At 43.1% G+C, this 23,728-nt stretch overlaps 1 protein-coding gene across 1 annotated transcript in view; it reads left to right on the top strand.

Moving 5' to 3' along the window:
- The window catches only part of nherf4b (NHERF family PDZ scaffold protein 4b), a gene marked incomplete at both ends in the record, with an annotated part of 80,082 nt that extends 60,391 nt beyond the window's left edge, over positions 1-19,691 (top strand). The window contains 4 exons of the mRNA XM_084320581.1: positions 6,778-6,977; positions 13,152-13,370; positions 18,378-18,599; positions 19,668-19,691. Coding sequence (XP_084176707.1) covers positions 6,778-6,977; positions 13,152-13,370; positions 18,378-18,599; positions 19,668-19,691 — 665 coding nt within the window. The remainder of the gene's footprint in view (positions 1-6,777; positions 6,978-13,151; positions 13,371-18,377; positions 18,600-19,667) is intronic.
- Between the last annotated feature and the right edge of the window lie 4,037 nt (positions 19,692-23,728).

The following is a 23,728-nucleotide window of genomic DNA, read 5'->3' as shown; positions in this document are numbered from 1 at the left end:
AACTTACTTTTTATTTTAATTTTTGATTTACAAACATACAGATACAAAATACACAGACAAAATGTACAATACTATTAAACAGACAGAAACAATAAAGAAAAAATTATAATATCAAAAAGAAAACTGAAATAAAAGTCAGGGTGTGATATGGGTTCTTTGGTCATTTCTATCTTTACATTTTTTATTTACATTTCAATTTATTTTCTTGTTTCCTTTTCATCCTTCTGTGATGTCGTTCCTTTTCTTCCTATATTCCTCCCACTTTTCCCATTTTGACTCAAATTTCTCCTCTTGCAGCCTCAGCATATGCGTGATTCTCTCCATATCCTGTATCCCCTCTATTATCTCTGTCCATTGTTCCTTCGTCGGTGCTTCTACCCTGTACCACAGCTTAGTCAGTGCTTTCTTGGCTGCTACTAATAGTATCTTAATCAAATATTTGTCTTCTCCCTGAATGTATTTCTGTGACAAGTTCCCTAGGTATAGTACTAGACCTGTCTGGGGTATTTCATATCCTACTATTTCATTAATTATCTCTCCTATCTTTTCCCAATAGTTTCTTATTTTCTGACATCCCCAGAATATGTGTGTGTGGTTCGCTACTTCTTGTCCACATTTTCTCCAACATGGTTTCTGTGCTGGTGTGTATTGCCCTGTATTTCTGGTGTTATCCTAATTACCCCATTCTGTTCTTTGTCTCTGTCTTGTTTTATTTCTTTGTTATAGTAATCTCTAATCTGTAAATATCTAAAGTGGTCTCTGTTCTCCAGTCCGAATCTTTCTTAAATTTTTTGTAGAGTCTGCATCTCCCCTCCTTCTATCATTGTACATATTGCTGCTATCCCCCCCCCCCCCCCCCCCCCCCCCCCTCTTTTGAACCCATGGTCGTCTATCCCTGGTTTGAATTTGTTGTCATGCGTTATCCATCTCAGTATCTTGGATTCTTTTTCTAGCTTGTATTTCTTTACTATTGTGTTCCATATGTTTATAGTGAATTTGGTAATTGGGTCCAGTAGTTGTTCCTGTCTTCTGAACAGCTCCCTATCTCCTATTAGTGCCTGCACTTCGAATCCCTCTCTTTTGGTTTCTATATCTTTCCATTTGGCTTCATAATTCACATTGCACCAGCATGCTACTGTCCTAAGCTGTGCTGCATAGTAATAGCCTTCTAAACTGGGTACTGCCATTCCTTCTTTCTCCTTTGGTAGTTGTAGAGTCACATATCTGATCCTTGGTCTTTCCCCCCCCAAATGAATCTTGATATCTGTCTATCCCATTCCCTGAATAGTTTTTGTGGTATTAACTCCACTGGCTCCCCATCGACTACCGAATCCCCTACAAGATCCTCCTCCTCACCTACAAATCCCTGCACGGGTTGGCCCCTTCCTACCTGACCAACCTACTCCACCCCTACACTGCAGCACGAGGCCTCCGATCCTCCAACTCCGACCTCCTCACCATCCCCCGCACCAGGCGTTCCACACTGGGAGACCGAGCTTTCACTGCAGCTGCCCCTAGACTGTGGAACTCCCTCTCCCGCCTCATCCGAGCCCCTCCACCCCTCTTGTAATGTTCACCCCTAAGTACTTGATCCTGTCCATGTCCCATTAAATTTTTTATTTTTCTTTGATCTCTATCGTTGCCGTGTAGTTCAGTGCTAAAGTCTGTGTCTTCGTCACGTTGAGTCTATACCCTGAGTAATATCCATATTCTGTCAGTAAATCCATCAGTGTCGGAAAGCTTATGTCTGGTTGCCTCATATATACTATCACGTCGTCTGCGAACAGTCCCAATTTATGTTCTGTTCCCCTTATCTCCACCCTTTTGATGTTTTTGGTCTGTCTAATTAGTTGAGCCAGTGGTTCGATGAATACATCGAAGAGCGTCTGCGAAAGACAACAACCCTGTCTGGTAGCTCTCTCTAGTTTAATCCGGTCCGTCAGACTACCATTTACCTTAATCCTTGCGTCGGTTCTTGATATAATGCCCTAATTGTTTTCATAGCGTTTTTGTCTAATCCAAATTTCTCCAATACTTTATATAGAAATATCCAGCTTACACTGTCAAATGCTTTTTCTGCATCTAGGCTAACTAATACTGCACTTCCTCCTTCCGTTTGTATCTCCTCTACCACCTGCACTGTCTTCCTTATGTTATCCTGTGTCTGCCTTCCTTTAATGAATCCGGTCTGGTCCTCGTCTATAATATCTGTCATAAATGTCTCAAATCTTTTGGATATTATTGATGTATACATGTTGTAATCTACATTAAGTATGGACACAGGTCTGAAACTGCTACATAGTTCTCTATATTTCCCTTCTTTTGGAATTGTAGTAATTATGGCTTCTTTCCACGAAGGTGGCATTGTGCCTTTCATTGTGTCTGAATGCTGCTTCTAATATGGCTCAGTTCCTGTCTAAATGTTTTGTAGAATTCAGAGGGGAATCCGTCGCTACCCGGTGATTTACTGCTCTTTGCTTTACTGATCGCATTCCCCACTTCTTGTTCTGTAATCTCTGCATTTAATATTTCGTTCTGTTCCTTCCCTATCGATGGTAGATCTAATTTTCCTAAAAATGTCTCTATCTCCTCTTCTCCTGCCGCTATCGGTTGTGTGTATAGTTTCTTATAGTATTCTTCAAATGTCTTCTCTATTTCAGCTGGTTCTCTTAGTATTTTGTTTGTGTTCGTGTCCCTTATTGTGTGTATTGTGTTCAGTTTTTGTTGTGTCCTGATTCGTCTAGCTAAAAGTCTGGTCGCTCTCGTTCCTCCTTCATAGTATGTCTGTTTCATGTATCTAGCTTTGTTTATCTTTCCTCTAACTTCCTTTACCTCTCTAAGTGTCTTTTGGTTCTTTGAGCTTTGGTGTTCTTTCTCTAATTCTTTCAGTTTATTTATCAAGTTCTGGTATGTCTCTATTCTGGCCTTCTTGAGTAATGCCGTCTTTGCTATACATTTTCCACGTATTACTATCTTTAGTGCATCCCATAAAATGTTTGGGTCTACCTCTCCATTATCATTTTGTTCTCTGTATCTAATTATGTCTCCTTTTACTTCATTAACCAAACCTTTGTTATTTAATAGTCCTACATTCAGTCTCCAAACTGTATTTCTCCGCCTACTTTTAAGATTCACTGTCAGATATATTGCGCTATGGTCTGATATGTCCGTCACCCCTATCCTGCAGTCTTCTACCCTGTATCTGCCCCCTGTTGTCATGAGAAAATAGTCTATCCTTGAATATGTTGTGTGTGGATGCGAATAATGTGTGTAATCTCTATCTAGTGTGTGCATTTCTCTCCATATATCCATGATTCCTAATTCTGCCATTTGTATATTCATATATTTGCTAATGTTTGTCCTCCATTTCTTTGTCGTGTCTATGTCATAGTTCAGTACTACATTCAAATCACCTGTACAGATTAGGACCCCTTCCCCTTCCATCGCTATGATATCAAAGATTGTTTCAAATAAATATTTCTCACTTTATGGTGGAGCATATACATTCACTAGTGTTACCATTTGACCTTCCATTTTCCCCTTGACCATTACATACCTCCCCTCTTTATCCCTTATTTCCCTGATCATTTCAAACTTCACTGTGTTCTTAATTAGTATAGCTACTCCTCTTCTAAGGTTCTGTTTAAAAGAACTATAAAACAGATTCTAATACCCGAATAGCTTTTTTTCATGTTCTTGTGATATTAGATGTGTTTCTTCTAAGAAGATAACCTGCGCTTCTTCTTTCTTAAGTTTCGTCATCACCTTACTCCTTTTAATCAGATTATTCATACCATTCACATTCAGCAACATCATTTTGATACCCTTAACTTGTGTCATATTTCGTTTCCAAATGTTCTCCCGTTCTATCCATGTCACATAAAATAATATTTGTGGTTGTAGCCACTGCTATCCCTGTCTGATTTACATACATATAACCATAATCAACATTAACTTCAACATTAACACTTGGAACTTCCATGGTAGTTGAGGGACTCAGTCGTCTCCCTCTTTCCCCCACTGGCGGGTGGGGAGTAATGGCTCTCCTAGTGAGAGGGCTCCCCCTAGTGGCTAAAAAATGCACACTATACATGTCCAGCTCGTTCTGTGTGCGACCTCCGAGCTCCCGGTCATAAGCTCTGCATTAGTCACTTTCATGTTCCCGTCTATTTGTATTATGTGTCACGTGTAATCCTGTGGTTCTTTCATATCCGCCTCAATATATCTCTTGAATCTCCATGTCCTTTTTTATAACTTTTGGTATAATTATCTCGTATGTACTTTACCATCTTCTCATTGTATAAGTCCTTTTCATATTTACCTTTACTTGTATTGTGTGTGTCCCATGTATACCAGTCTAATGTGTATTGTACTTATCCTTCCCTGGATCACCGTGACCCCTCTCGTCTCCTCTCTGTTCCCCTACTCTGTGTCTTTTTGTCTTTCTTCTCAGTTGATCCGCTTTGAATCGGTTCAGATCTCCTTCACCGTCCCGTCCTCCTCTCCTCTTCCTCATCCCTCCACCCTGGTCCATCTTCTTGCCTTCTCCAACCTCTGCATCAGCGTCGGTCTCTCCTCTTCTCCTCCCGGCACCTTCCATCCTCTCTAGTCCATGTCCCTCGTCGCTTCCCTCACGTCGTTGTACACCTTTATGCCTTCTTTCCAATGAACCTTCAGCGTGGTCATTGGTGATTGAAATCTGATTCCTTTCTCTTTCAGAGTCTTTTTTATCTGAACATAGCTCCGACACTTTACAGCCACCTCTGTTGAATAGTCATGGTTGAAGGTTATTCTCTGCCCCTCCACCTCCATCTTCGTCTGCCAGGCTGCTCTGAGAATGTTTTCTTTGACTTCGAATTTTAAGAAATGATCTATAACTGCTCTCTGTGGTCTGTTTATCTGTGGCTTCGGCACTAGGGTCCTGTGTGCCCTTTGAATCTCTAGCTTGGCGTGGTCTGACACTTTCAATTTTCCTCGAATTAGGTTGTCTACATATTTGGTCATCGAGTCTCCTTCTATCCCCTCTCTCAGTCCCCATATTCGTATATTATTTCTCCTCGACCTCCCCTCCAAGTCCGTTAGCTTTTCTCTCAACATATTTTGTTGTTCGAGCGTCGCCGTTAGAATATCTTGTATTTCTGTATTCCATTCCTCCGTTTCAGCTGTCCTTTCTTCTAGCATCCTCATGTCTTTCTCTTGTTCCTGTAGTTTTCCATCAATTGTCTCGAGTCTCTTTTATTTCTTCTCTGAGCTCGTCCTGACCCTTCTTTAATTCTTCCCTGAGTCTGTCGATGTTGCTCTGAATGTTCTGCGTGTTAGCTTGGTTAGCTATTGTGCTAGCTTGTATGCTAGTCTGTATGCTAGCTTGTAGCTCCGCTACCCAAGTGGGCATCTCTGGTCTGTCGCCCTGCGTCATGCTAGCTTGAATTACCTCCTGCGCCACCTCGTGTCGATAACTTTCCTCCGGTGTTTGTACTTCTTCTGGGGTCTCTTTTCTCTCGCTTTTTCTCGTGTTCATCCTTGCTTTTCTCTTATATCCTTGAATTGTCACTTTTTATTTTGTTTTAGATAGTTTTACTTCCTTTTTTCGATATTCTTTGACCAGGAGCTCTTTTCTATTGTCGCTTACCCGAACATCTCAAACCGGAAGTCGATCCACTTTTTCTCCTCCTATTTTTCTTGTATTTTCCTCCCATCCCAATTTTTGTCGTTATGCCAATTCCCCCCTCCCCTTCCTGGTCGTTGCGCACATTTTCCCCCTACTTGCTGGTCTAGGGAGCCCTGAAGTCTATCACATGCTTCCTCCGATACATAGGAGACAGCCAGCAGCCTCTTTTCACCTGGCAGCGAGGACTCTCATTGGGTGAGTGTAACGCGTGGGAGGGCACACTACCTCACCCAGATCCCTTCCTTGCTGTGCAGGCGCCCTGACCGACATGTAGGAGTTGCTGTTTACAACGACCAGATTACCACCCACCGGCTTCCCTCCCGCTGACACTGCCAATTGTGTCAGTATGCCGATCGGCTAAGCCGGAGGCACCACTGACAGCTGGATTCGATACCAGTGTATCTGCGGTGGTAGACAGACGCTTAGTCCGCTGCGCTACCCGGCCGCCAAGAGCAGAATATTAAGTGATCAGAACGTTAAGTGATCAGATAGAGCAGAACATTAAGTGATCAGAACATTCAGTGATCAGATAGAGCAGAACATTAAGTGATCAGAACATTCAGTGATCAGAACGTTAAGTGATCCGATAGAGCAGAACATTAAGTGATCAGAACATTCAGTGATCAGAATGTTAAGTGATCCGATAGAGCAGAACATTTAGTGATCAGATGGAGCAGAACATTAAGTGATCAGAACGTTAAGTGATCAGATAGAGCAGAACATTCAGTGATCAGAACGTTAAGTGATCAGATAGAGCAGAACATTAAGTGATCAGAATGTTAAGTGATCAGATAGAGCAGAACATTAAGTGATCAGAACGTTAAGTGATCAGATAGAGCAGAACATTTAGTGATCAGATGGAGCAGAACATTTAGTGATCAGATAGAGCAGAACATTTAGTGATCAGATAGAGCAGAACATTCAGTGATCAGATGGAGCAGAACATTTAGTGATCAGATGGAGCAGAACATTCAGTGATCAGATGGAGCAGAACATTTAGTGATCAGATAGAGCAGAACATTTAGTGATCAGATAGAGCACAATGTTAAGTGATAACAAAGAAAATTCCACCATTCTCATTACGACCTCCTGTGTGCCCTGGACAACAGTTCACGTCCTGCGCGAGGTGGACAGCGGCGGGCCGGCCCAGAGAGGGGGCCTGCGGGGGGGGGAGCTGCTGCTGGAGGTGGACGGGGAGCCGGTGGAGGCACTGAAGCACGAGGAGGTCGTCGACAGGTTCAGGCGGAGCAGCCAGGAGGTCACCATCACCACCATCGCCACCGCGCGGGGGCTGGACTTCTACACTCGGGTAACGTTCAATGGTTCAATTCCATTCCGTTCAAATTAGTTTTATTTTCCCCTGTGTGTCGCGGAGACAGTGGCACAGTGGAGACAGTGGCTCAGGAGAGACAGTGGAGACAGTGGTTCATGAGAGACAGTGGCTCAGGAGAGACAGTGGAGACAGTGGCTCAGGAGAGACAGGGGAGACAGTGGTTCATGAGAGACAGTGGCTCAGGAGAGACAGTGGTTCAGGAGAGACAGTGGCTCAGGAGAGACAGTGGAGACAGTGGCTCAGGAGAGACAGGGGAGACAGTGGTTCATGAGAGACAGTGGCTCAGGAGAGACAGTGGAGACAGTGGTTCAGGAGAGACAGTGGAGACAGTGGTTCAGGAGAGACAGTGGCTCAGGAGAGACAGTGGAGACAGTGGTTCAGGGGGGAGACAGTGGTTCAGGAGAGACAGTGGAGACAGTGGTTCAGGAGAGACAGTGGCTCAGGAGCAGTGATGCCACAGATTACTTGTAAAAGTAATCCGATTACTGATTATTGATTACTCCTTTAAAAAGTAATCCAAGTTACTTTACTGATTACTTGATTATCAGAGTAACTTAGTTACTTTGAAAGTAACTATAGGTTACGAAGTCGTCGTCGTTCCCCCAACCGTTTTTTTTTTAAACGCTTTATTGAAAGTGCATAAATTGTTTTTAACTTGTTTCTCTGCACATAACGTAAATTGTTAAACTAGTGCTTCAGCTTCTGTACCATCAAGTATGGTAAAGCAACAGTCTATGATGCTCACAGCATTAGAGCAGCCAGCCAGTGGTTTTACAAAACCAGTGTATATCCATTCACATCTAACAAATGCAGGCTGAACTATTCAATTATATCAACTGTAACTATTAAATTGTTTTTATAAATGTCTCTCTATAAACATACAATCAGTCTCTCTTTAACATGTAAATTAACTGTAAATCTGGCAAATAAGAGCTTTTGCTCTGCCACCATCAAATATACATTAATCAAAAGGGAAAGAAACAATCTCTCTCTTTTGCTGTTTGGCTGGCCTCCGAGTCCTCCTGTACCTAGTCGAAGCGTCGGCTAGTGAATGAATGAATGAATGAATGAAAACTTTATTAACAGATTGCAGAATGGGTACAGTACAGTACAGCTCAATACATACAATTGTTAAGGGGATGCAGACCAGAGAAAGACTTTTGTCTTGTTTACATCAGGGTCCCCCAGTGTTGTGATTCCAGATGCTTTCAATGCAATTGGATGTGCTGTTTTTAGAGGTAGACAGTATTTTGTTTCCTCCGCATATGAACGTGAAGTAGTGACTGAGGCTATACGAGCGTTTTGGGATGGAAGTCTGAACAGAAACTCACTTTTAATTTTGCCAAGCGTTTTGGGGTGGAATTCTCCGACGACGGAGCCCTGCTGTCACACGATTGGCGCATATGTCACATGACGTGCTGTGAAGACCCGCCCTACTCTGCCTCTGATTCGCAGACTGTGGATGGGGAATGTGATTGTACCAAAGCAGATGTCACTCACAGACAGAGTGTCCAGTCACGCCGCGGGGACACATTCTTGTGTAACCCTTTCACTGCCACACTACGTCACTCCCAAAAGAAAAACAGCTCAAAATGTATTTTTGACTGTCGAAAACGAAATAAAATACTGCATTCCGCCTGCATTATGAATTTATGATGAGATAGTAACGAAATAGTAATGCACAGCCACTTGGACAAGTAACTGCAATCAGATTACTGGCTTTTAAAGATTAACGCGTTAGATTACTATTTTTGGGGGAAAGTAATCAGATTACAATAACGCGTTACTTAGTAACGCGTTACCGGCATCACTGCTCAGGAGAGACAGTGGTTCAGGAGAGACAGTGGAGACAGTGGTTCAGGAGAGACAGTGGCTCAGGAGAGACAGTGGAGACAGTGGCTCAGGAGAGACAGTGGAGACAGTGGCTCAGGAGAGACAGTGGAGACAGTGGTTCAGGAGAGACAGTGGAGACAGTGGCTCAGGAGAGACAGTGGAGACAGTGGCTCAGGAGAGACAGTGGCTCAGTGGAGACAGTGGAGACAGTGGCTAAGAGAGACAGTGGAGACAGTGGCTAAGAGAGACAGTGGTTCAGGAGAGACAGTGGAGACAGTGGCTCAGGAGAGACAGTGGAGACAGTGGCTAAGAGAGACAGTGGAGACAGTGGCTCAGGGGAGACAGTGGCTCAGGGGGGAGACAGTGGTTCAGGGGGGAGACAGTCGTTCAGGAGAGACAGTGGAGACAGTGGCTCAGGAGAGACAGTGGAGACAGTGGTTCAGGAGAGACAGTGGCTCAGGAGAGACAGTGGAGACAGTGGTTCAGGGGAGACAGTGGCTCAGGAGAGACAGTGGAGACAGTGGTTCAGGAGAGACAGTGGAGACAGTGGTTCAGGAGAGACAGTAGCTCAGGAGAGACAGTGGAGACAGTGGTTCAGGAGAGACAGTGGCTCAGGAGAGACAGTGGAGACAGTGGTTCAGGGGAGACAGTGGCTCAGGAGAGACAGTGGAGACAGTGGTTCAGGAGAGACAGTGGCTCAGGAGAGACAGTTGAGACAGTGGCTCAGGAGAGACAGTGGAGACAGTGGCTCAGGAGAGACAGTGGCTCAGGAGAGACAGTTGAGACAGTGGCTCAGGAGAGACAGTTGAGACAGTGGCTCAGGAGAGACAGTGGAGACAGTGGCTCAGGAGAGACAGTGGCTCAGGAGAGACAGTAGAGACAGTGGCTCAGGAGAGACAGTGGCTCAGGAGAGACAGTAGAGACAGTGGCTCCGGAGAGACAGTGGAGACAGTGGATCAGGAGAGACAGTGGTTCAGGAGAGACAGTGGAGACAGTGGCTCAGGGGAGACAGTGGCTCAGAGGGGAGACAGTGGCTCAGGAGAGACAGTGGCTCAGGAGAGACAGTGGTTCAGTGGAGACAGTGGCTCAGGAGAGACAGTGGTTCAGTGGAGACAGTGGCTCAGGAGAGACAGTGGTTCAGTGGAGACAGTGGCTCAGGAGAGACAGTGGTTCAGTGGAGACAGTGGCTCAGGAGAGACAGTGGCTCACGGGGAGACAGTGGCTCAGGGGGGAGACAGTGGCTCAGGGGGGAGACAGTGGCTCAGGAGAGACAGTGGCTCAGGGGGGAGACAGTGGCTCAGGGGGGAGACAGTGGCTCAGGAGAGACAGTGGCTCAGGGGGGAGACAGTGGCTCAGGGGGGAGACAGTGGCTCAGGGGGGAGACAGTGGCTCAGGAGAGACAGTGGTTCAGTGGAGACAGTGGCTCAGGAGAGACAGTGGCTCAGGGGGAGACAGTGGCTCAGGGGGGGGACAGTGGCTCAGGGGGTGACAGTGGTTCAGGGGGGAGACAGTGGCTCAGGGGAGACAGTGGCTCAGGGGAGACAGTGGCCCAGGGGAGACAGTGGCTCAGGGGAGACAGTGGTTCAGGAGAGACAGTGGCTCAGGGGAGACAGTGGTTCAGGAGAGACAGTGGCTCAGGGGGGAGACAGTGGCTCAGGGGGTGACAGTGGTTCAGGGGGGAGACAGTGGCTCAGGGGAGACAGTGGCTCAGGGGAGACAGTGGTTCAGGGGAGACAGTGGCTCAGGGGAGACAGTGGTTCAGGAGAGACAGTGGCTCAGGGGAGACAGTGGTTCAGGAGAGACAGTGGCTCAGGGGAGACAGTGGCTCAGGGGGGAGACAGTGACTCAGGAGAGACAGTGGAGACAGTGGACACATAGGACACACACAGATGTCGGGGGGTCATCAATGAAATGTCCTCTCTGTGCTTGACCCATCCCGTCACCCCCCCCCCCCCACCCCCCAGTCCTGGACTATGGTAATTTATATAATTAAATATACCCTTCAATTCCTGAAGTCTGTGTATCACTCAAGTTCAAGTTTCTTTATTAGTTGTCATACAGAAGTACAGAATACTTTTATATAAAATGCTTCTTTCTGTTTTGCTCCAGAGATTGTGCTAGATAAAAATAGATAAGTATAAAAAGTATAGTAAGTATAAAATAGAAGTCAAGTACGTAGACAAAAAGTGTTCAATATATACATATATACAATGTACAATGCAGAGTAGAAGTAACTGAGTTACAATACAATAAACTATATACTATACAGTACAATGCAGAAATGGGATGAGGTACAATTTAGGTACAATTTACAGTAAGGTGTAATGAGGTATGGGTTGTAGTGCAAATTCTTTGCCAATAAATATAAAGTGTGTTTAGGTCTTCTAAAGTGGGTAAAATAGGTGCAGCAGTGAGTTGTTTGTTTAAAGTGAGTGTGTGCGTGTGGATGTGTGTGCTGTGAGTGCATTTGATGGTTGTTACAATTGTTCATTGTTCAAGCCTTGTTCATTGAGCAATCATTGTTCATTGAGCATCCTGATGGCCTGGGGATAGAAGCTCCTTCTGAGTCTCTCTGTGCTTGCCATGAGACTCCGGTATCGCTTGCCTGACCGCAGCAGTTGAAAGAGGCAGTTGTTTCGGTGGCTGGAGTCTTTGATTATTCTCTTCGCCTTGCCCATGCACCGCTTGTTGTAAATGCCTTGGAGAGTGGGAAGCCCCCCTCCAATTGTGCGTTCGGCTGAACGGGCCACTCTCTGTCCTCAGATTCATCACTAATGATAGATATGACACTCAATCACTGTGTCCTTTATGAGAAGGTTGGTTGGTCCTCTCTGACGAAGAAGCTCAACAAACACTGGTATTTGTTCATTTTAAAGACCCTTATTGGTAAGCTACCTTCTTATACTACATCATTATTGGTAAGCTACCTCCTTATACTACATCATTATTGGTAAGCTATCGCCTTATACTACATCATTATTGGTAAGCTACCTCCTTATACTACATCATTACTGGTAAGCTACCTCTGTATACTACATCATTATTGGTAAGCTACCTCCTCATACTACATCATTATTGGTAAGCTACCTCCTTATACTACATCATTATTGGTATGCTACCTCCTTATACTACATCATTATTGGTAAGCTACCTCCTTATACTACATAATTATTATAATTTTTTTTATTATATTTTTCCCCCTTTTTCCATTTTCTCCCCTCCCAATGTTAGTCGTTATGCCAATTCCCAATCCCCTTTCTGGTCGTTGCGCACTCTACCCCCTACCGTCGGTCTGGGAGGGCGCAGACTATCACATGCTTCCTCCGACACATGTGTAGCCAGCCCAGCGCTTCTTTCCACCTGGCAGCGCGGACTCTCACTGAGAGAGTGTAACGTGTGGAAGGTCACACTACCTCTCTTAGATCCTTCCCTCGCTGTGCAGGCGCCCCGACCGAACTGTAGGAGTCGCTGTCCACAACGACCCAGACCCACCCACCGGCTTCCCTCCCGCTGACTCTGCCAATCGAGCCAGTATGACGGCCAGCCAAGCCGGTAGCAACGCTGACAGCTGGATTCGATACCAGTGTCTCTTGCGTTGGTGACGAGCGCCTTGTCCGCTGCGCCACCCGGCCGCATACTACATCATTATTGGTATGCTACCTCCTTATACTACATCATTATTGGTAAGCTACCTCCTTATACTACATTATTATTGGTAAGCTACCTCCTTATACTACATTATTATTGGTAAGCTACCTCCTTATACTACATCATTATTGGTAAGCTACCTCCTTATACTACATCATTATAGGTAAGCTACCTCCTTATACTACATCATGTTGGAATGGTGTGTTGGAACCTATGGAACCCGTTCTAGTGACTGGCTGGAGTTCGCTCTGAACAGGGTAAATCTGCATTTTGCTATGATGGAATGAACTCCAACAGTCCTTACAGCTTGAGATTCTCCCATCCGTTGCAGAGTTTAAAACCTTCATCCCCAACCTTTTAATTGATTTTATATGCTTCTTTTCTGCTAGTTTCAAGTTCAAGTTTCAAGTTTCTTTATAGTTGTCATACAAAAATACAGAATACTTTTATATGAAATGCTTTTTTCTGTTTTGCTCCTGAGAGTGTGCTAGATCTTCACATACGGATGCTTGGTTCATACACATACAGCTCATTATAGTAATATTCCACAATTATTACATTTAGATAGTAATAATGGCACACATACATTCACCGACATGCGCATGTCTCGACGGAGCACACAGAGAGGCTGCAGGACAGTGCTAATGTCTGCATTTCTTTTGTCTTCAGCTGGGTCTCTCCCCTCTGCTCTTCTGTGAGCGAGACACTGCCGTTGAAGAAGAGGAGGAGAGCAGCAGGCCGCTTCCTGCCGTGGCAGAACCGGTACCAGAGGAGGAAGAAGCTCCCCCGCCCGGTCCGCGACTCTGTGTGGTCCAAAAAGGCCCTCTGGGCTTTGGTTTCAACCTGGGCTGTGACCAACACCACTCTCCTAGGACCTTCATCAGTCAGGTAGGGAAGAAGAAGGACCTATAATAATAAGGTCATTTTGTCCTCTTGCCAGGTCCTTTTGTCCTCTTGCCAGGTCCTTTTGTCCTCTTGCCAGGTCCTTTTTATTTATTTTTTGATTTTATTTATAGCATTTTCAGCTTTTTTGGTCAACGCAGGACCTTTTGGCCACGCAGGACCGACAGAGGAGAGAGGGTGAAACGGGAGGAGAAGAGGGGAAGACATGCGGCATATGGCCACCGGGTCGGGGAATCGAACCCGGGGCGACCGCTTCGCGACTCAGCATGCTATGTGGTGTGCTACTGGAGCGCCTTGCCAGGTCCTTTTGTCCTCTTGCCAGGTCCTTTTGTCCTCTCACCAGGTAATTTTGTCCTCTCGCCAGGTGCCAGGTAATTTTGTCCTCTCGCCAGGTGCCAGGTCCTTTTGTCCTCTCGCCAGGTACCAGGTCCTTTTGTCCTTTTGCCAGGTCATTTTGTCCTCTTGCCAGGTCCTTTTGTCCTCTCGCCAGGTCCTTTTGTCCTCTCACAAGGACTTGTTGTCCGCTCGCAATGTCCTTTTGTCCTCTCACAAGGACCTTTTGTCCTCTCACCATGTCCTTTTGTCCTCTCACCATGTCCTTTTGTCCTCTCACCATGTCCTTTTGTCCTCTCACAAGGACTTTTTGTCCTCTCACCAGGTCCTTTTGTCCTCTCACAAGGACTTTTTGTCCTCTCGCCATGTCCTTTTGTCCTCTCACAAGGACCTTTTGTCCTCTCGCCAGGTCCTTTTGTCCTCTCACAAGGACCTTTTGTCCTCTCGACATGTCCTTTTGTCCTCTCGCCAGGTCCTTTGTCCTCTCACCAGGTCCTCTTGTCCTCTCGCCAGGACCGTTTGTCCTCTCGCCATGTCCTTTTGTCCGCCAGGTCCTTTTATCCTCTCACCAGGTCCTTTTGTCCTCTCGCCAGGCCATCATTGTATATAAGAATTTGTTCTTAATTGACCTGCCCAGTTAAATTAAGATTAGAAAAAAATATTGAATTAATGTTTTGCTTGAATCCTGCTACAGGAATATCATGAGTTCAAGTTCAAGTTTGTCACATATAAGGTACATGTACATTATAGTGAGATGCTTGGTTCTGTATGACCCTCCTGAAATTGTGCTTAATACAGTAAAAGAATAAAGACCAAACACTATACATAATATACAATATACAAAACTGTGTATATAATATAATATACGATGTACAAAATATACCTAGGTAAATGGAATATTGCTCCACTTCTACAAGGGCTATTTGCATATTCTTGGTATCTAGGTACATCTATGGACCTCAGGGAATGTATTCACAGTGTCAGAAATATTGTGTCTATTACTAGGCTTGCTTAAATTGTGATGAAACAAAGGAGAATATGAATTATGATTTTTCTTTGCATCTTTGACAGTGAATAACACCATGATAATAATGACCAAACTCGTTCAGTACCCTCTTGAGATCATGTGTACAAAAGATCTAAGGAAATTAATAAAGGGAAGGGAATGATTAAACCGAAGGTTCTGTAGATGCAGTACTGAATTCTCCCATCCGGACCAATGCAATTTGAAATATTATTATAGAATATGATGCTTATACATTACCTTATTATAGCCAATTTGCACATTTATATATATACATATATTATCTTTCAAATGCCTGAGTTCATTTGGATTTAGTATCACCAGGCGTGCATAAGAACAGATAATGAAATATACTGTAATCTACTGTACTTTTAAATTTTCCCCACAGTGCAACCGTTTTGAAACTAATTTCAGATCTAATTGTTCCTACATGCTAACAATAGGGAGGAGAAACTAACTGCGTTTCAATATTTGTCAAAAACGTTACCTTTTGTGGCTTATTATCGTGAATCATAACAGTTATTGATATGATTCATTCAGAACGCTGAACTTTGAAACCCCACAGTATCTGACAGGAAGTGTAGTTCGGAAAAGATCCAACGCTGGTCGACAGCTATGCACCCCCTCTACAGAATGGCTGCAAAAAGACTACAATTCCCATGGTTCAAAATTTCCATTTCCGTTTCCGTCTTGCATAGACTTCAGAAAATCGAAAACTTAAAACTATCTAATGGCACTTTTAACCTATTGCTAAACTAACGTGTTGATGATAATATACATTCTACATGCTTTTGTGACATGTTAGTGATGTTAATACTTGAAAACGTTTGATTAAAAAATCACTGAAAAACACTCTGAAAAATATTGATTTATGACCAGATGTCATTTTTGGGTCGGTACCGACCCCGTGGAGTGTAACAGTTCAAGTTCAAGTTTGGAACATATAAGGTACATGTACATTATAGTGAGATGCTTGGTTCTGTATGACCCTCCTGAAATTGTGCTTCATACAGTAAATAATAAAGACCAAACACTATACATAATATACAATATACAAAACTGTGTATATAATATAATATACGATGTACAAAATGCAAAAACAAAATGCAAATGAAAAAATTTGGTTGAAGAGGTAGTACACATTTTTAGGAATAAATAGATCAAATATGGTGTAGTGTGTTTAAAGTGAATAAAGTGAGTGAGTACTCCAATAGTACTCAGCAAGTGCCTTCTGAAATGTTCTGCTGGGCTCAGGTGTCCAACCAATCATGGAAGCTACGCGTGCTGAGACCTTCCATGATTGGTTGGATTTGCTATTGTGATTGCAGCGGTACTGGGCTGCTATATCATCTTTATAAGATATCATCTTTAAAGTAAGGAAGGCGATTGCGTGGAGGAGGGCTCTGAGCGGCATGACCAGTGTGTGGAAATCCAACCTCCCCCGTCAAATCAAACTCAGCTTCTTCTATCTATGCAACAGTTTAGTCTGTTCTCCTATATGGCAGTGAATGCTGGACCCTGAAGCCCACCCTGCAGAAGTACCTAGATGGGTGCTACACCAGAATGCTGCTTGTAGTACTGAACATCAACAAGGATGAGCATGTCACCAATGCAAACTTGTATGGTGGGGGCGCTAAGGGTGAGCGAGAAAGTAGCAGTCAGGAGAATGGGGCTGGCAGGTCACTGCCAAAGACACCAAGAGCGGTCAGCCAGCAAACTTCTGCTGTGGGAGCCAACACACAGGGATCGATCATGAGGACGTCCCACACTAACATATGTGGACATACTCAAGAAAGATGCGGGAGCAGGAAGTACCGGCGAGCTAGCCGGATGCATGGAGGATTGGGATGACTGGAAACACAGATGGAGGACCCGTCTGAGGACGACCTAGTAGTAGTAGGGATGGATCGATTTTCTAATATTCGAATAGTCGCTAAATGATACAAATGTTTATAGTTTATTAATTGATTTATATAGAATATATTTTCCCTTGTTTTTACCAGCACCTACACTGTGTAGTGTATTGAGAGGGGACCCTATTTACTGTTACACCACTGAATGGCATGCTTAGTTACAGCTCGCTAGCTAGCCAGGTAGCATAACAGTTTGTTAACAGCTGGGAGAACAGAAAAGAAAGATGAAGAAAGAGAGACTGGAGATATTTGTTTATGTTTGCACAAATGTAACTTTCGGAATGAATGCTTTATGTTCGCCTGGTCCACTAGCGTTAGCTGTTGGCTATGACAGCAGCCAGCTAGCTCGCTTGTTGGATTATCTCATGTTCGCTATTAAGTAAGAACAAAAGCACACGCTAACGTGGAATCTCAAATGTTTCAAGCATCAACGATGTAACTTTTGGAATGAATCCTTTTGTTCCTGGAAATGACATTAACCTGCTGCAGCTCACAAATATCTAGCTGAGAGGCGGCTAGGTGGTGTAGTGGGCAAGGCACTCGCCACCAACGCAGGAGACGCTGGGTTCGAGACACTGTACATTGGAATACTGACATAGAAACTGTACATTGGAGGAGGTTGGGTAGGTGGGGTGGGGTTGGGTGGGGCTGTACATTGGAGGTGGGGGGGGGGGGGGGGTTGGGTAGGGGGGGGGGCACTGTACATTGGAATACTGACAAAGCCATGCTTGGTCTTTATTGTACAACTGGGTTAGGACATTTGTAGGGGCCAGTTTCGAATTGCAGTCTCCCGTAGGTGTTCTTTGAGTGTTTTTGAAGGTGGGTAGTGATTCACATTCCTTTACAGCTTTGGGTAGGGCGTTCCACATTGATGTGGCATAATTGCGAAACGTGTTTAGTCCCTTGTTTGAGCCGAATCTGGGTTTTAAATGATTTGTGGAGCTCCCTCTGGTGTTGTGATTGTGGTATTCACTGACCTTTGGGAAGTATTTTGACATGTACATGGGTACCTTGGTCGTGTAGTGTATCTTGTAGACCAGGCCCATTGCAAGTTGCTGTACTCTGTCGTCTACTCTAAGCCATCCTAGGTTGGCAAAGTGTGCAGGGGTGAGGTGGGTTCTAGGAGTCAGGTCAAGCAGTAGTCTGACTAGTTTGTTTTGAGATGTTTGTAATTTGGTTTTTAGTGCCTTTGAGGTGCTTTGGTACCATGAGGTGCACGCATAGTCGTAGTACCCTTGAATGAGTGCTCCTGCCAGAGTCTTCAGGGTATTCTTGTTTACCAGAGAGGAGATCCGGTACAAGAATCGAGTTCGTTGGTTGACTTTTGTGATAGTTTCCACTCTCCCAGACCGACTGTAGGGGGTAGGTGCGCAGCGACCAGGAAGGGGATTGGGAATTGGCATAACGACTAACATTGGGATGGGAGAAAAACGGAGGAAAAAGGAGGGGGAAAAAAGATCAAAAAATTAATAAAAAATAAATATCTAGCTGTTAGCAATGACGGCACCCAGCTAGCTTGTTTGTTTGATTATGTCACGTTCGCTATTAAGTAAAAACAATGCATATGTTAATGTGGGGGGAGGGAATTTTAAATTATCAAATGGTTCCCAGTGACTATCGAATAGCAATTTTGTGCTTTTTTCCCCATCCCTACTTTAAGTAGCCTACACTACAGTCCTCGGGTAAATAAGAATGACATTTCTTCTCGTGCTATACCTGTAGGTGCCTCTAGGGGGCGCTGGGCTACGTGCAGGACTTCTAGAGGGCGATGTGGTGATGGAGGTCAACGGGCAGAACGTGGAGGACAAATGTCTGGAAGACATCATCATGCTGGTGAAGGACGGGGGACATTTTCTGTCCTTGCTGGTTATGGAGAAGAGTGGCTACAACAACAAGGCGAAACAGAGTCAGATGCCAAATTCCACAGAGGACATGTCCTCCGAGGTAAAGAAACAGGCTTGCTTGTAATGTATTTATTGTTTAACCCTTTCACTGCTGCACTACCAAATGGTTAACCCTTTCACTGCGACAATACACAGAAGGTTAACCCTTTCACTGCCACACGACAGCCGGTTAACCCTTTCACTGCCACACGACAGAAGGTTAACCCTTTACTATCACACAACCGACAGTCGCCGGTTGAATGGTAGAATCTGTAATGCGGTCAAACAGCGACCTCTAGGCAAAAAAAAAACCTGCTCTGTGTTGCGCTTTGTTTCCTTTTGTTTTAGTCTGATGTGTGTGTGTGTTTGGTCTTATGGGGACAAGATGCTAGTCACACTTCAGGCTCTGTCACGAGAGGTCTGCAGAAGTACACAGTATAATATGTTACTAAACTCCAACCCACACATCAGACAAAAACAGGAAATGTAAACAAAGTGCAATACCAAGAGGGGCTATTCTTCCTAGAGGTCGCTGTTGAACTGATTTGCAGATTCTACCTTTAAATTAACACTGATTAGATTAGATTAAATTAGATTCAAATGTAGATGATTGAAAGAAGTTTGGCCTCCAGCCAGAGTGCAAATGTAACAGTAAAGTGCGATAGTAATATACAATGTACAGGTGATTAAACTGGGTATAAAAGATATAAATTAGTACTACTGAGTAATAGTGCTAATCAGATGTATGTACAGAGTTGTAGTATATTAATATGTACAGTGATACAGGTATAAAGACACTATGGTAGTAAGTCATACTAAGAGTAGGTAAGGGATATGTACAGACAGACGTGGATAGATATATATACAGTATAGTAAGAATAAAAATATATATACGGTATATACAGCATTATTGTACATGCTATCATACAGAGTTATATGGGTTAAATGTGGGTGTAGTATTTATATATACTGGTGCTTTTGTTTAGAATTTCCAATTCTAGTAAGAAAGTAAATGCTAACAGGTAACTTTCGTTTAGGCAGGTTTCTGACTTTAGTCCTGCATCTTGGTGTGTATGCAGCACAGATCTACAAGTCTCTGTTCTGTTCTGTTCTGTTTGTAAATCCACAGGAGGAAGAAATATCAGTCTTGTGAATGAAAAACATGCAGATGACGTCCACCTATATACTAATGAAAATACTTTGTCAAGAAATTGTACCCTGTAAATAGGTTAGTAGCTGCCCAGTTATTCTGATCTGCGAAGCTCCATATAAAACCACAAAAAAGGAGATAGTATACCGTATATGCTAATTGGTCTAAATTCAATTGCAAATAAACCACAAAGCAATATCGTAATAGACCTTTGTATTTAGTGTTAATGTGTATTGCAACGTCTACAGATATAGCATGTTTATAGTAGTGTACCGGTATGTCTGTTTTGTCCAACAATGACTAGGTTATATTTATGACATCAACTCAAAGACATACTTTGACATTTTGACATTGTTGTCTGTCGAGCAAAAGGAGAAGGCCCTGCTCACTGTTTTAAGCTATATAACTGAATTTATTATTATGGACAACATTTCGATCCGTTGGATCCAGTGGATCTTCCTGTTGAATTTTAGTTTGTTATAATTCTTCACCAGACACTTGTCATGTTGTAGGGGGAAAAGGTTTCCGCGTCCTTCAATTTACCTAAATGGAACGTTAGCATTGTTAGCATTGTTAGCATTCCATACTGAAACCATGGGGCGCGTCTAGCTCCAAGCGCCCCTCCACTCCATGCAACGAGGGATTCCATTCCATTCCATTCCAAGCAAACAGGACCTACTGAAGAACAATATCCATTGTATCCCTTTAATAATGTTGCAGAATGAATTAATCGTGCTGATAAAACACTGAATAAACAAATGAAATGCACCACTGTTTCTAGTTCAATAATTGTTTTCTAGAGTGTCACACTTTATTTCATTTGAAAATAAAGAGAAATTATTTATTTTCGTTGAGTGGAACTGGTTTAACCTTCAAGCCATGTTTGTGAGTACAGTATGTACCAAGACATATGTTTTTGTAGAGAAGGGCAATCTGTCTGCTTCTTGGCCTCACTATAAAGGTAAACATATCATGGCAAGAATGACTGCTTTACAGTAATGTCTACTTTTTTGTATCTCCTTGTGGCTTATTTTAAATAAAATCAATGAAGCATAAGAGGTAACCCACATTAGTCCATAAAATATGAGAAATAAACAGGTGTAACATGCTCTTATCCAGTGGTAATATTATGTAACTATGTATTTTAATGTAGTTTTGTTTTATTTGTCACATATAAGGTACATGTACATTACAGTGAAATGTTTGGTTATGTGTGACCCTCCTGAGAATGTGCTTCACACAGTAAAAACGTAAAAGAATAAAGACCAAACAATATACAAAATTTAAATGTACAAAATGCTAAAATGAGGTAGAGATGTAGTGCAAATATTTTTTAGGAATAAATAGATCAAATATGGTATGGTGTAATGTTTGAAGTGTTTAAAGTGAATGTTAAAGGTGAATGTTTAAAGTGGGTGTGTACATGGATGTTGTGTGCAGTGAATGTAGAATGGATGGGTTAGTGTATGTAAAGAGATAGTTGGATTTGACATTATATTGTATGAAATACTTGCCAGTAGTGCAGTTGGACGCAAAGCTATTAGCTTACTTACCGAGTCCCGTGGTCGGAGTTCTGGACGGGTTTTCATTTTGCTTGTTTGTTTGTTTATAATTGCTTATTTTACACATATGTAAAACATTAAAAGATACGTTATATAATGCAGAGCAATGTGAAGGAAAAGGACCTCGAAACCCTCCAGGGGCTTGAAAAGCGGTGTTCTCCAGTCAGTGTTGTAGTACTTGAGTCCTGGACTGTTTTTCAGGACTCGTGACTCGACTTGGACTCGAGCATTGATGACTCAGACTTGGACTTGGACTCGAGCATTGACTGCATTCGGACTCCGAAGGTGCAGACGAGGACTATATATATATATATATATATTATTGTTATTTTTTTTTTTTTTTTTTTTATAGTCCCTAATCATTTGGCATAAGATATTGATGGCTTCTGTTTTTATACATAATCAGATTGTTTTTAGTAATACTGTGCACGAGCATTACACTGTCGTTTCATTATGCATTGTGTGTACTGACTTTTAATAATTTTGTTTTTGCAATAGTGATTGTTTTTGTATGTTTTTTTGTGTGTGGACCCCAGGAAGACTAGCTGGTTGCTATCGCACCAGCTAATGGGGATCCCTAATAAAATCAAATCAAATCAAATCAAATGGCACAAAGTAAATAAACTCCCTTCGAAATGGTGACCGCTGTGTCATTTATGTTTAATGTAGACCTTTTTTTATTTGTACGTCAGCTCTTTGACTGCCAGAGTGGAGGTGACTCAACCTTGATGACTTGGACTCGGACTCGGACTAGAGTAATGGGGACTCGACTCTGGCTCTTCTTTGGTGACTCGGACTTGGACTCGGACTCGTACACTGGGGACTCGAGACTCGACTCGGACTCGAGATTTTGTGACTCAACTACAACACTGTCTCCAGTCAGTGCATTACAGGACATAGTTTCAGCCATGTGGAATATATAGTTAGTATGCATCTATCAATAAGTTAAACATAAATACAAAGAAAATAAAGTCATAGTTTACATACTGTACCACTAAACATCAATGTATTTCATAGTTAACACACACACGCACGCACGCGCACACGCGCACGCGCGCACACAGATACACAAAGTATACACTATTAGATTTAGCTTATGAGATTTGATGAAGAAAATGAGGAAATAGACACATTAAATAAGAACAAGGCATATCCTTGTATGACAAGGCAAATAATGTGTAATGTGTTGCACTCAGTATTATGGACATCCCATATGGAAAATGTTTTTAGGGAACTTTAAATAATTTAAGTAATTTTACGCAAAGGAAATGCACTTTTATTCCACTACATTTATCTGAACCCATCAGTTACTAGTTACTTTGAAGAAAAGGTATTTGCAGGGCGGCTACGTGGTGCAGTGGGCAAGGCGCTCACCACGAATACTGGAGACTGGGCTCGAACAGGGAGGCGCGAACAGGTTCGCCTCCCTGTTCAAGCCCAGCGCTCCACATTGCTTTCAGTTTAGCTGGTCGTCCGCACTAATACACATTGGCCGTATTATGTAGAATGTATACTTTTACTTTTGACACTTATTAAGTACATCCTATTTCAAATACCTTTATACGTTTACCTAAGTAGAACATGGAGTACTTTACAAATGTAGTACTCTTTTTACTAGCCATTTCATTAATTTAAATAATTCATTAATTTAAATAATATATTGAATGTTGACACTTTTTTTTGCTGATAGCACAGTTTCAGGTGTTTTCGTGCGGATTGTAATCCGTGTTTGTGTGTTTGTTTATGTGCCCACCCCACCCACCCAACCACCTCCAATGTACAGTTTCTTCCCCCCCCCCCACCCCCCCACCCCACCCCACCTACCCAACCCCCCCCCCCCTTCCACCCCACCTACCCAACCTCCGCCAATGTACAGTTTCTTCATCAAATGTATATATACTGTAGTGATTGTAATGGTACATAACTCACCCACGGAACTAATGTTCCGCCCGAACATTCTGGAACATTTGTGATGACCAATGTTCTAGAACATTTGTATATGTATGCGGCAATTCTCTCAGAGTCAATCAGTCGACTGCAAGCAACGTAGCAGTAGCATCTTGTATTTCTGTGCTTAATAAATGCTATTCACTCTGCCTCAAGCCACCGTCTCCGACTTTCATCTCTCAGCACTACAATACTCTATTTTTAGACTAGTTTTGTATCACAAACAGTACTGTATTTGTAAATCTGGTATGTCATAAATGTATAGATGTAGCAGTACTGCCTATCTGTATGTCATGTATGTCATATATGATGAATTGAAAATGGGGGACCCTGATGTAAACAAGACGAAAGTATTTCTCTGGTCTGCATCCCCTTAACAATTGTGTGTATTGAGCTGTACTGTATTGTACCCATTCTGCAATCTGTTAATACAATTTTCAATCAATCAATCAATCAATCAATCAATCAATCAATCAATCTGGTTACAGGCAGTTACTCGGACGGCTATAGTAGCCCCGCCCCTCCTGTACA

The sequence above is a fragment of the Notolepis coatsorum genome (assembly GCF_963971535.1).
Source record: "Notolepis coatsorum genome assembly, chromosome: 8".
NCBI classification, from domain to species: Eukaryota; Metazoa; Chordata; class Actinopteri; order Aulopiformes; family Paralepididae; genus Notolepis; species Notolepis coatsorum.
The sequence above is the reverse complement of the archived record's forward strand: the minus strand, read 5'-3'. Positions and strand labels throughout refer to the sequence as shown.